Here is a 13,657-nt window from a genome sequence, read left to right as displayed (position 1 = left end):
TCTTTCTCTCTCCTCAAAATTGTTACAAAGGCAACTGCCTACATTTAATACCATTCAGCCATCTACTCTAAAATAAAAGGATTACTTTAGGAAATATTATGAATGTACTGGTATAAGAAATTAAAATATTCTAGATATAATTCTGTAACATGTTAAAGTATTATAGATATAAATGTAAAAAAAGGAAATATCCCTCATTTTTCAATAATAACCACAATTAACTTCTGTCTATAGTCTCCAGACCTCTCAGCTCTAATCATTAATAGGACCTTATTACCCACATTATTCTAGTATCTTCTGCCTATTTCACTTTGGTGGATGTGTAGTATGAGTTTCATCATAAGAATGTAGTATAATTACCCAAGTCCCTCGTTATGATTACTTCGTCTGTTAAACACAATGTCACGTTGGGGATGTTCACAAGTGTTTCTAAAACACAAATTCCTAGAAACAGAAGTGCTGGATCAAAGACTATAAATATTTAACATTTTCACACATATTGCCAGAGAACCCTCCAAAAAGGCTCCACCAACCTACCTTCAGAGTCAACTGAAAACCCACACTCTCAGGCTTCCATTTAACCACATTTTAAATGTCCCATCAGAGTAACAATTGAAAAGTGTTTATCACTGATATATATTTCTTGACACGAACACAGCAGTGAACAATATTTCATCTTCCTAAGAGGCTTTTCCAAGGGTCACAAGGACCCTAAGGAATTTACTGATGTCCTTTACAGCATACAATAGCATCCATGAACTTGGCAAACACTCATGAAACCATCTCCAGGGAGAAGATGCCAAGAAACTTAAATACTCAGGTAGCAAAGATTACAAGAAGGTTTTAAAAAAAAAAAAAAAAGAAAGAAAAGAAAAAGAAGGCATCTTTAAGATATGAGAACAGTCTCTTTCCAACAGTGGAGGGGGGAGAGATGGAAAGAAAAAGCCAAACTTGGCCAAGTATTGAAAAATGCTCAAGGTATCTTAAGCATATGGCAACACACTTTTCTCTTTTATACATAAAGTCCTGATTAGTGTGTGACCATATGTGTTTTTTTCTCACCCTATCTATCCTTGTAATCACAGATCAAGTGTAAAAGAAAAAAGAGTACCTATAGGAAGAAACAGTTTGTTCTTCAATGTGTTCCCTACCTTGAGGCCCTCCTATTTCAAAACATTTAACTAAGAACTGGGAAATACCAAGATTAATTACACACAAAGGTTCTGTTCAAGCAACATAAGGTTTAAGAGAGCAGGAAATACAGACAAAACACTACACCATATCTTAATATTCAAGTCCAAATTTTTTACCTTCATACCCAGCCCATCACTCCTCTTGACTCATTTTAAATTAAATGCAATGCCATCTTCAATCATCCGGGGGATTATCCTAGACGATTTCTTTTGCATTCTCTTCCAGATACTAATGGTAATGAATTCCCATGAACTCTTTCCTTTTATCTCTCAAATCTCTGAGAATACAACTTCACCATTTTTCATCCTGCCTACTTCTCCCACTGACCAATCCTTAACCCTACAACCAGTGGTCTTCAAATATAAAGCCAACATACTCCATTTCCACCACGAAACCTTTAAATGCTTCCCCATCACTCTCAGATAGATGTTCTAGGTCACTGGTAGAATACTGAAAGCCTCTTCATGGTCCAATACTCTGCAATATTCCCTCAACTTCCTCCACCCTACCATATGCTCTACACTTACTGAGCTCCTTTCGTTTCCCCAGTCACTGCCAGGTCATTTCACGCCTCAAGGCCTCCTCATGTCCTGGAAAACACTTGCCCGTCTTTAACGGCTGGGATCAGGCAGCAATAATTCTGGGAGCCTCTCTGACCCCTCCCATTATAGCACAACACCTGACATACAGTAAGTAATTAATAAGTGTGTTCAGTGAATAAGTATCTTCTACTTAGAATGGTACATAGAGTAATAGGGAGTTATAAAGAGAGAAACAAAGTGTAAAAAACAAAGAGAGGTTGGGGTGCCTGGGTGGCTCAGTCAGCTAAGCATTTGACTCTTGATTTCAGTCCAGGTCATGATCTCAGGGTTGGTGAGATCGGGCTCTGTGCTGACAGCCTGGATCCTGCTTGGGATTCTATCTCCTCCTTGCTCTCTGCCCCTCCCCTGTTCATTCTCTCCCTCTCTCTCAAAAATAAATAAGCTTTTTTTTTTAATTAATTTAAGAAAAAGAAAAACAAAGGGAGACTGATAAGGGAGAGGGGGTTCAGGCTAGGCATCAAAGTGGAGGGAACACTGAGCTGGGACTTGGAACAAGAATCTCAAGACTGATTCCTCCCCAACGGTCCGGTTCCATCAGATAAGAAGCTCTCTATTGCAAACGCAATGTCTCTAGGGAAATGATTCCCTTCAGAAACTTCACAGGAGGCTTTAGGAGAAGAGCACACAATACAATATTAATATGAAACTCTGAGGTCCTAATGTGGCTTCCATTCTCCCAATCACAAGAGCAGACTTCTACAGGCAGGTATATTTTGCTTTACCCTTCATAGGCATTATTAAAAAGAGGCATGGAAATTATATTTTAGGAATTTAATTATATCTTAAGTTCACCAGGGGTGCTGATTAAAAGGATCCAATGGGGAAGCCTTTTGTAAATCACCCACTAATTTATCTGAATTTCATGGCAGGATCCCCTTAGTGAGTCCTCAAGCCCAGACTCTGACAGGAGTTCATTTATCTGTACATCCATTCACCCACTTGAAAAATATGCATCAAATAGGCACAAAATGAGATACTCGGGCACACAGCAGGAAAAAAAAAAAAGGACTTATAATCCTCATCCTCAAGGATTCTACATTTCGCTAGGGAAATAAAACATACATCTCCATGCACCACATACTCACACGCACGTGCATTCTAAAACAAGATGTCTATATGAAGAATGTAGTGGGGTGGCATATAATTAAGAGCCAAATGGGTAATGCGTATTCCACTCCAGAGCGGGGGCCAAGAATTATAGCAGGTGCTTACATATGTTACATATAACCCTCAAAAAGCCATCCTGCAAGATATGTCCTCTTTTGGTCTCCATTGTACAGCTGAGTAAGTCACCAACCAGGACAATGAAAAGGGACCTTGGATGCCTCCTCCTATGACGTCCTGGCCACAGCTGGAATGCCTCTTAGAATAATCCTGCTTGACCACTGCTCAGCACAACACCAGACACTTCTTGCAGGCAGTTTTGGCATCACTCATCTCAATTCTGGATTCCTCTAACAATGAGAATTGTCCCCCCTTGTACTGGTTGATAGACTCTTTCTACACAGAAGGAACATGAGGTATGGATTACCCGAAATGCAGAAAATCAAACAGGGTAAGTAAAAAAAGGGTAGGAGAAGAAACCGCAACTTACATTTCCCCAAGTCTCTAAGGGGGAAGAGAAAAAACAGATAGCTTTATAAAATGCCTCCAATTTCCCCTTGAACTTGCTCCAGATTTGTTTCTCATTTCCCTTTCCGGCAACAATGACCTACCTAGCATTTGTTACTTTTTGTGTAATAATTACAGAAGTTCTGGGCAAATTCCAAAATTCATGAGGTGTCATCACTTCAAGTAACACAGAAAAATATCTGTGTCTTAGTCAAGTAAAACTAACAGAGAGATTATTTTAATATTTCCAGTGAGATACTCTTATTCAATCTTTGGGTTTTTTTTTTCCAGTATAATTCTGAAATACATAAAGAGGTCTTTCCCCTTTTGTCCCTATCTTGGAATAAGGAAAATAAACCCAAAGATAGAAAGTAATCTTGAAATTACAAAGCTATTATTAACATTTAACAATAATAATATCTTACATTTATGTTCCACTTCGTATCTCTTATGCATGAGACTTTCACATTGGACTCAGATATTATGACCCCCCCCCCCTTTTTACAGTAGATGAAAATAAAACCCAGAGAGATAACCAATCTTCAGATGATCCCAATGGGACCAGAGCACGTATTTCCAGGCTCCTCAATAAATAGTCCTCTATGCTAGATGTTCACAGTGGCACTGTCTGATAAGCCTACAGAAGTAAAGATTTTAGCATCTCAAATGTAACGAGGAAGTGTGCATTACCCAAAGTGATACGGACAAATGGAAATAACCTGGTTAGTCCTAATGCGAAAGTTACACTAACATTAATGAACTACTGTGGTGACAATATCCCCAGCTCGAAAACTTGCACAACTTTCCTAAAGTGAACGTGGTGGGATGCCAGCAGAGTAACTGGGTCAGCATCAGGCACCAAACCCCACCTCCACAAAGGCAGCCTACTGAGCAGGACGCAGTAACCCAGGGGCACGGGGCCCCAGAAGCACCAACACCCAACCCTCTCCCTGATCCAGCTCCTGTAGCACATCCTTCTTCATTCATCTCTTTCTTCCTCCCCAGTCCTTTCCACCAGACTCCCTTCTGAATGCTAACTAGACTTGCTGAGGACATTGCAGCTCAAGGGAAAATGCAAGGGAGGAAAAAATTTTTTTAAAAAGAAGACATTTTCCAAATCTCTGAATTCTGTTTATGAGTCAGGCTAATATCTGCTCAAAAACCCAAGCTATCTCAATGTGAGCAGGAGTTGGTAAACCTTTTCTCTAAAGGGCCAGATAAAGATATCCTAGGTCTTTTGGTCAGTCTGTAGCACCTACTCAACCCCACCACGTAAGGGGCCGTAGGCAATACCCAAAGGAGTGGGCATGGTTGTGTTTCAGTAAAACTTTATACACAAAAACAGCCATGGTTTGTATAGTACAGTTGAGGATAGTTTGTTTAAACCCTCATTCCCAAATCCCAAATGGGGAGTTCTTGTGAATATAACTGACAAAATTTAGCTTACTCAGCTCCCAGTATAACCAAGCGATCACCCAGTGGCCCGTCACAGGTACCCACTGAGAATTGCAATTAACAACATCAACAGCACCAAAAGTAGTTAATAATCATGTCAAAAACAGCAGAAATATTAGGTACTGGATGCAAGAGACTATGTTACTTTTCACACATATCATCTCATTTCATCCCCAAAACAACTCTATGAGGGAATCGTTCTTAATTATCCCCATTTCAAAAATGGAGAACCTCAATCTACAAGAAATTAAATGTCCTCCCAATGTCACAAAAATATTAGGAGACAGGGGCGCCTGGGTGGCTCAGTCGGTTAAGCATCCGACTTTGGCTCAGGTCATGATCTCACGGTTCATGGGTTTGGGCCCCACGTCGGGCTCTGTACTGACAGCTCAGAGCCTGGAGCCTGCTTCGGATTCTGTGTCTCCCTCTCTCTCTCTGCCCCTCCCATGCTCATGCTCTGTCTCTGTCTCTCACTCTCTCTCAAAAATAAATAAACATTTAAAAAAAATTTTTTTTAAGTGTTAGGAGATAAAACTCCTATTTGAGCCATAGTCTACATGACTTCAAAATTCATACTCTCACACAACATACCCCCAAAGCACCAATGATATTATCTTAGGAGGAAGTAAGACAAATCTGTGAATTAGAGGCATGAAATTAAAATCTAGACCATCAAACCAACCTTTTAGAAATGGTCTGCTTCACTTTTGCTAAATTTAAAAACAATTCCCTCTACAAACAACGAGACTTTCCCTTGGCACACCAGCTTTCGAAGCAGCATTTATACCTAGAGGTGTATATACCTGTATCTCAGAGCAGACCTCTGGTCTACTGTGGTTTCAAGGCCTTGGTCTCAAGTGCCCAAAGTGACAGACAACAACCCCTTCCTGATCTGTCTTTGTCTATTGGCCAAATGCTAAGAAGTGTCTCTGATGGATTGGCCAAATGCTAAGAAGTGTCTCTGATGGACCCAAAGTCTTGTTGACATGAAAATCGATATTCCAGCACTTTGGAGTGAAGCAACCATGGATACCATTGAATTTTCAGGAAGAACTAAGTTAAAGCATATGGACTATATACCATCAATTGATATCTGTCTCAATCTTTTCTTCTTCTTTTACTTTTTATTTTCTCCATTTTCCCCTTAAGGAAGTAACTTCTCTGTTTCTTCCAAACCACTCTATAGCCTTCTGGGAGATTCCTCGTATGACTGTCCTATCCCACCCAGGAAAAAAAAAAAAAAAAAACAACTAGGAGAGGAGTTGACAAACTACAGCCTGTGGACCTTATCCAACCCTACCCAACTGGCCACCTAGTTTAATACAGCCTGTGAAGTAAGAATGGTTCTTCTATTTTTAAATGATTAAGGGGAAAAAAAAATAAAAGGAAGTATAATATTTCCTGAAACATGAAAATTATACACAACTCAAATTTAAGTGCTCATAAATAAATTTTTCTGGAAACCCAGCCAGTTTATCTAGGATTACCAATGGCTGCCTCTGCACGACAGTGGAAGAGAGACCACACGTAGCCTACAAAGCCTAACTTATTTACTGTCTGGAGTTTTTACAGAAAAGAGGTGCCAAAAGCCTGCCACTGAACTACTAGCCCTTCTGCTGATAGAGGCAGTTCCCAGATCCATTCCAGAAATGCATTCGGGAAATGCAAAACGGAGACTCATTAGGTCCACTGGAGTTAAGGATGTCAACAACTGCTCCATTCCAAAGACTGCACCACATGCATCCATTCTTAACTGAGTGATGGCAAAAGTTTTAGGTCTTTCATTTCTTCGCTGCCACTTGAAATCAGAGATGCTGATGGGATAGAACTTCCAATTTCCTGCCTAACAGCATTATTATTCTAGATTGATGAACTGTAAATAGCAGGCCACTTTACGCCTCCTCCTAACTGATATGGGAGCCGCAGGGTACAAAATGATAAATTTTCTTCGTGTTTCTTGGCAAGAAGCTACGTATATATGTAACTCTGGCCTTCATCGCGCAATTTCCTTCATTTATCAGAAATGGTGACAAAAAGGCTCTAATTAGATAATTCTAATCACAAGGAGTTGGGTGTGATGGAAGACTTCAGAATCGCTATCTGTTCCTTGCAAAACAAAACAGATAGGCTATTCTCCCCGTAGGGGCAGGAGATTTATCAATAGACAAAAGGATGCAAAAAGCCAATAGATAAGGTGTAATTAAAGATCAAGCCTATAAATTTTACAGTGACATAAATTTAACAAGATTTGCAGGTGGAAATTCAGGATTGAAAACCAGAGCATCATGATGAAAATAATGCCTTGCAATTCTATATGCAATGACATTGCATAAACACAGATTTATTATTAATACTAATACCCCATGCCTTCAAGCCTTTTCCTACAAATTATTTGAATTATTCAGTGCCACCATAATTTCCAAAGTTGTCTATCTTCCTCAGCCTTTCCTCCTTAATTGGCTACAATACATTTTCCATATATTTGTAAGCATCAAAATCTCGTTTGGAACTAACAATCCACCTATCTTACTTTTGATGGTTGCTGGAAGCATCATCCAGAAATGTCTGTATATTCTTGTAGGTGTTCATTTTTATTCCCCCCTTAGAATGTAAGAAAATCATTTGCAGTGTAACATTCAACATAATTTTAATAATGCTCTGTTGTCTCCACTGGCTTGAAGGCTAAAAGTTTAAAAGCAAAAATGAAAAGAACTGCAGAATGCCATAGAGGGCTGAAATATATTCAACTAACAAGATCTGACTTGAAAATAAAGTTGCATTTTTTTGTAGATTAAAGCACAACAGATCATTTTGATATGTGACGCTTTGTAATATTTAGCAGACATTTAGCAGCTGAAGACTAGCCTTGTATTTGCTGCTTTCTGAAATCACAGCCACTGAAAAGACAGAAAAGAAAAGGCTGTGTCTTTTGGGAAATTACATGTTTGGTACAATAACTCATTAACAAGTAAAGTTCAGAAATAAATGCAAATTGAGGGGGGAAAAGCAGGTTGAGAAAACAGGTGGGAGAGATAAATTAAGGTACTTATATAACCTTGAGGAAAAACAGACTCTGGTGTTGCAACTTGTAGTGAACTACCAAAGGTTTGAACAAACAAGTTAGGTGTGAAACTGATTGAAAGAGTACTCTCCGGTGAGTTTCACGGGGTTGGTGACTGGCCTGTGTGATCCTGGTCAGAACACATCAACTCACCGGAGTAGGCCCAGTACGGGTCACCTGAAGCCTTACGCCTGCGGATCTGCGCTGAGCTGCCGTGTCTGTTCTCGTGCAGGGCCCCGACGTAGCCTTCTGTCAAGGCTGGAAGAGAGGGAGAGCACAGTGAGTTCACTGGACATAGGAAGGGTGTCCAACACACCTCGGGTGTCTTCCCAGAAGCACACACCTCAGGGATAATGGAATAGAACCTCTTGACTTACAGAAACACAACTATAGGATAACCTATATTACCTATAATATAGGTTAGGATAACCTATATAACCAGATTATCAGGATTACTACGAAGAGTAGTTTACAATGAGCCTTTCCTTTGAGTCACCAAGCATGGTGCACTAAGCCCCTGACATATAGTATCTTACACAGTCCGCAGAACACTACTAGACAATACATCGGTGGTCCCAGTAATGAGACCACTCTATAGATAAGCAAGCTGAACCTTACCGAAGTTAAATAACTTTAACTTGCCCAATGTCCCTCAACTAGTAGACTTGGAATCCGCGGTTTTTATTCCGGCTAGGTAGATAAGCCTAGGTCCTAGCCTTGAAAGGCCTCTAAGCCTTATTTGATCTTCACAGAGCAAGGGGTCATTTGGTCTCTTTTACAACTGGAGGAATTAAGGCTCAGGGACACTAAGTAACTGGTCCCAGGTAACACAGATAAGCACGCAGCCATCGGGGAATTGAACATGAGCGTGCCTGCATCAAAACCACGGCTTCTGCCATCCAAACACATCGCAGTCTAAGGCCTGGGAGACATCCCATGGTGAGTACACACCCTCCACATCCTTTAGACCCTAAACAGTCACCTGTTATACCTGAAGATATGAAACGCGAAACCCGCAAGGTCAACAATGCTCAGAAAAGAAACCTGTTTCATGATGTATTTTTGGAAAACTCATAATGATTCCAATCTTCTATGCCATTACAAAGAGCCTGCTACAGTGTTCAAACTCCTCCCCTCCCAACCAATTCATGAATGTAAATTTCCCTTCTTACGAGTCCACACCCGAATGCACTGACATGTAAGAACACAAATACCACAGGTGTCCAGAATCCAAAATGAAATGGAATTACACTTCAAACAATACATCCCAGCTATCTATGTTAATATTTAAATGCACCCAAACAAAATCAAGTGTGCTTTTAAAAAGCAGGGACAATGGTTAGGAGAACTGTAGATTCAATTTAAGATTAGGAAGGCACTAAGAAAACAGTACATTCTCCATTCTGAATTTGTCAAAGTAATGATAATGATGTCACCATGATGGCATATTAGGAAACATGTAAAGTACAGACAGTCCCCAACTTACGACAGACTGACCTGCCAATTTTTCAGCTTTACTAATGGTGCAAAAACCATATGCAGTCAGTGGGAACCGAACCTCGGACGTTGGATTTGGATCTTTTCCCCAGGCTGGCAATATGCCGGATAAGATCTTCTTGCCCTTATGCTGGGCAGCAGAGGGCACAACTACCAATCAACCCCACGATCACGAGGATCACCAGCCAACACACCTCCAACCATGTGTACTCACACAGCCATTGTTTTTCACATTCCGTAGAGTATCCAATGAATTAAATGAAATATTCAACACAGTATTATAAGCTAGGCTTTGATGATTCAGCCCAACTGTAGGCTAATGTAAGCATTCTGAACATGTTTAAGGCAGGCTGGGCTAAGCTAGGGCATTCAGTAGGTTAGCTGTATACAATACATTCTCAGTGCAAGATATTTTCCACTTACGACAAGTTTATGAGAACATAACCCCATCGAAAGTCGAAGAGATCTGTGCTTTAGGCTTGCATGTCAACTCCAAACACTGGTTTAAAAAAAAAAAATGCTTGAAAAGTAAATCTGATACTGATACCATTTATGTTTGTTCGTTGGTCCTGAACAACAAAAATTAAAATTTTTGTTGATAAAGGTTTAGGTAGCCACCATGCAATCCATCCTACTATTTTGCAGATAAGCCATGCAGAGATCCAGGAAGTTGACCATTTTAAACTTCTAGAGATCAAAAATAAAATTTTCCATCTCCTACACTCCTATTTTTTTCCCTGCATTAAAGCACACTACATAAATAATTGTTCGGCTTATTTGTTTTCTGTGCATGTGGGAAACTTTTTTATGTATCTGTTTAATATGCTTCTTAGAGCTAGTTCACTCTAAATAATTATTCCCAAATAATCCTTCCTCTTTCTGTCAAGGCAATGAGCAAAACACTGCCTTGAACACAGAAATGTGACCTCCATTAGGGTATGTTGTTGAGCCTGAATTTCCTTGCCTGTTAAATGAAGCTAAAAGTAGCAGCTTCATAGCATTGTTACAACACCACCACAAGATACTGTGAGCAGAGCAGCTAAGCACTGGGCACAGAGTGATTCAAAAATACCAAATAATAGAGAAAAAAATTTGTTACAGAGACTCTGATTTTGTCATTATCATACCCACGCCCCATAAGTCTACCTGTTAAGTCATGTAATGGACAGTCTATCCTGTCACCCCATCCCTGCCAGCTCCAAGGGGGCCTTGTTTGGCTTAAACCAGCCAATCATTGTAAACCATGCCCTTGGTCCCAGTGACATGTTTGGCAATGGGGACATCAGTCAATCAGAGAGATTCTTCCTTCTTCCTGGCGAGGTTAGGGCAGGATCCAGAAAGCCTCAGGAGCCTAGCTAGGGGTCAAGGAGAAGATGAGGAGAGGAGCTCAAAAATACAACCACACCAGGGGAAGCAAAATCTATAGATCAATTCTGCTGACAAAATTAAAGCCCATGACAAAGGTAATTTGAAACTGTTCCTGTGGGAAGCTTTATATTTACATGAACAAATTACCTGCCAAAGCTCCCTTTTCTGTCCCTTGTATACAAAAGATCCCCAATTGATACTATAAAGGTGACCTTGGTGACCTTCAAATGAGTCAATTCTACACCTGATCATCAATTTCTCCATGCATAAAAGGTCATTGTTGGACTAGAGCTCTAATTCTCAACTTGGATGCTTTAAAAACAAAACAAAAGCAAAACAAATAATCTATGCCCTGGAGGCTACCACTTAAGATTCAGATTCACTTGATCTGGGGAGGCACCAAGATACAGCATACAGGTACTTTTCTTAAAGGAAGTTCTCCAGGTGATTCAATTTTGAAGTCAGAGATAAAAATACAAACTTCCCTGCTGAGCTAGACCAGAGAGACCCCCTTCAACTCTGACATTCTCTCAACTCATCCTCACAGCCTGGAACCTGACTGGCTAAGTTAACCCTGGGAAAAGGCTGGCCAGGCAAGGATGAACCGCTTACTACAGAAATCACACGGGTGTAGCATCAACCTCAGAATGTGGCTAAATCTGAACTCAACCAGAAAAGCTCACACACAAATGAGCCAGATGTAAAAGGAAAGAGGAATGGAATCATCCTCAAGGATATTCATTTATACCTTTTACAGAAGGTGTTATCTGAAATCACAATCTCTACAACCAATCCCCCTTTTGTCCTGAAAAGGAGGTGCTTGTCAGTTTCCAGAACCTTTGAGAAGACTCGGGTGGGGAACAAAGGAGGACAAGGGCTGCCAGAACCATCTCTCATGGGTGTTGCTTTCGTGTGGGCAGCGATGTTAGCCATCCTGCAGGAAAAGCAAAGCAACAGAGCCCAGAGCTTCATCAGGCAAGCAGGTTTGGGGATCCCACACCTGCCAGCTTCCCAAGCCCACTGAACTATTAGTGGAAAAAGCAAACCTACAAAGACGTATCCAATTCAAGAAACAAGGGAGGTATAACCGTCAGAAGGTCCTCCCCTGGCACTGCAAAGTAATGGAATCCATACCCCAACGAGCAGTTGCCTTCCCAGCCATCCACATGCAGCACACTGTGAACTAAGGGGCCTCAGCTGAGGGGCAGAGCTGTCTAAAGGGAGTTCACTTGGGACAAAAAACAAGCCGTGTGTATTTGCTGGAAACAGGCCAACTGACAAGAGGTAATGCAGAGGGCAGGGCTATCCCAAGGAAGGCGGGCTAACCCCATCTTCATCACACCCCCAAAAGTACGGAGGTACAATGTGAGCTGCACACAGCAAGGTGAAGAATGGGCAAAAAACCTGCTTCTGAAGGACATGCTGTGTGGCCTAGGACGGGCTCCAAGCTCCCCAGAGATAAGGAGCTCTCAACCTACCATCCATGATGGCATCCGGAATATGGTAGGCATTCGATCATGAGTGAGTGAATGACTACACACACAAGAACAACAAAAAGGCTGTTAGTGTCTGTGTTGGGGGGGGAGGGGGATAAGAGTGGGTGCGTCTATCTGTGTATATGTACATGTGTGTATTCATATCAGCCACAAGCAAAACCACGACCTTCCCACTGCCTCACTTTCTAGTCGCTGCCCAATTATCACAATAGCAAACATCTAAAACGTGAAGCTGGAGGAATGATCTGGAATTCCTCATAAGCGACTGTTTAGGGAGGCAACTCAGAAATGAACAGGGAGGCAAAGGACTTTATCACCCCAACACCAGATTTCTTTTTAACACATAAACTATTCATTAAAGATGACTATATTTAGTTTTCCCTTTTATTCCATCCACATCAGTAATGTGTGATTTCTTTTTCTCTAAGAACATAAGCATGTACGAATGGCACTTCTATAATTTAAAACAAAAGAATTTTACTCCCCTCTTCAAATGTATTTTCATCATATAATAAGGTGTTTTTTAAAAAACAATTTTTAGAAATTATTTGAACAGCACTCAAAGATGTGAATTGAGTATACTAAGCAACATAATATATTACTGGCAAGGAGCAGAGATTTGCAAAAGAAAACAGTCTGAGGTTCCCAAGTAAAGATACAGACTCAGCACCCCAAATTCAATCAATTTTAATACTCTTTGTGTTCTTTAAACTCAAACAGCCAACCAACAGCAGCATGGCAATGATATGGTAAGGCTATGAATCATGCTATTGATTTTCAATATCTTCTGTGCAGAAAATTAAATTATGCAAATGCATGCCTTTACGGATCCTTACCTTAATGCGAAATTACATACTTGCTTATGTCAGCAACTTAATTACACAATTAAAAATGGAGCATGCTTACGAAAATATGTATTTTCATTCTTCAGAACAGACAAGAAGTATAAATCTGCCTATAGGTATCCTGTGACTAATAAGAGGGAGGAGTCAGTGTTGTGCAAACATGTATTCTATCAAGTTCTACAGCACCAAGCCCACTATGGTTAATGGAGCTGAAGTCATCTGTCAGCAGAAAGCTCAGGAGGGCTTTTAATGCTGTGATAATGCTTCAAGGAATTGGGATCACCGTGATGGAACAAATGTAGAAGACAAAAAGGACATCCAATAGTGCACAATGCTGCAGACTCCACCTCAAAGAGGTAGTCTCCAGTGCGACTTCAACCAACACACACACACACACACACACACACACACACACACACACGGCTAACACACCTGGGCAAGAGGAATATCAAACCCGGGCAGCCTTCGAGGGTCTGAATGGTATAATAATGAAATGAGTTTAGACAGTTAATACCCAGCTACTCCCAT

The 13,657-nt window shown here is 40.6% G+C and overlaps 1 protein-coding gene across 2 annotated transcripts in view; it reads right to left on the bottom strand.

The window, feature by feature from the left end:
- The window catches only part of PTPRG (protein tyrosine phosphatase receptor type G), a 713,510-nt gene that overhangs the window by 528,181 nt on the left and 171,672 nt on the right, over positions 1–13,657 (bottom strand). For both annotated transcript variants that reach the window (XM_030307145.1, XM_030307144.2), the window contains exon 2: positions 8,077–8,181. In XM_030307145.1, the coding sequence (XP_030163005.1) occupies positions 8,077–8,181 (105 nt within the window). The remainder of the gene's footprint in view (positions 1–8,076; positions 8,182–13,657) is intronic.

Source organism: Lynx canadensis, chromosome A2 (genome assembly GCF_007474595.2).
Source record: "Lynx canadensis isolate LIC74 chromosome A2, mLynCan4.pri.v2, whole genome shotgun sequence".
Classification (NCBI taxonomy): domain Eukaryota; kingdom Metazoa; phylum Chordata; class Mammalia; order Carnivora; family Felidae; genus Lynx; species Lynx canadensis.
This window is presented reverse-complemented; position numbering and strand designations above follow the sequence as displayed.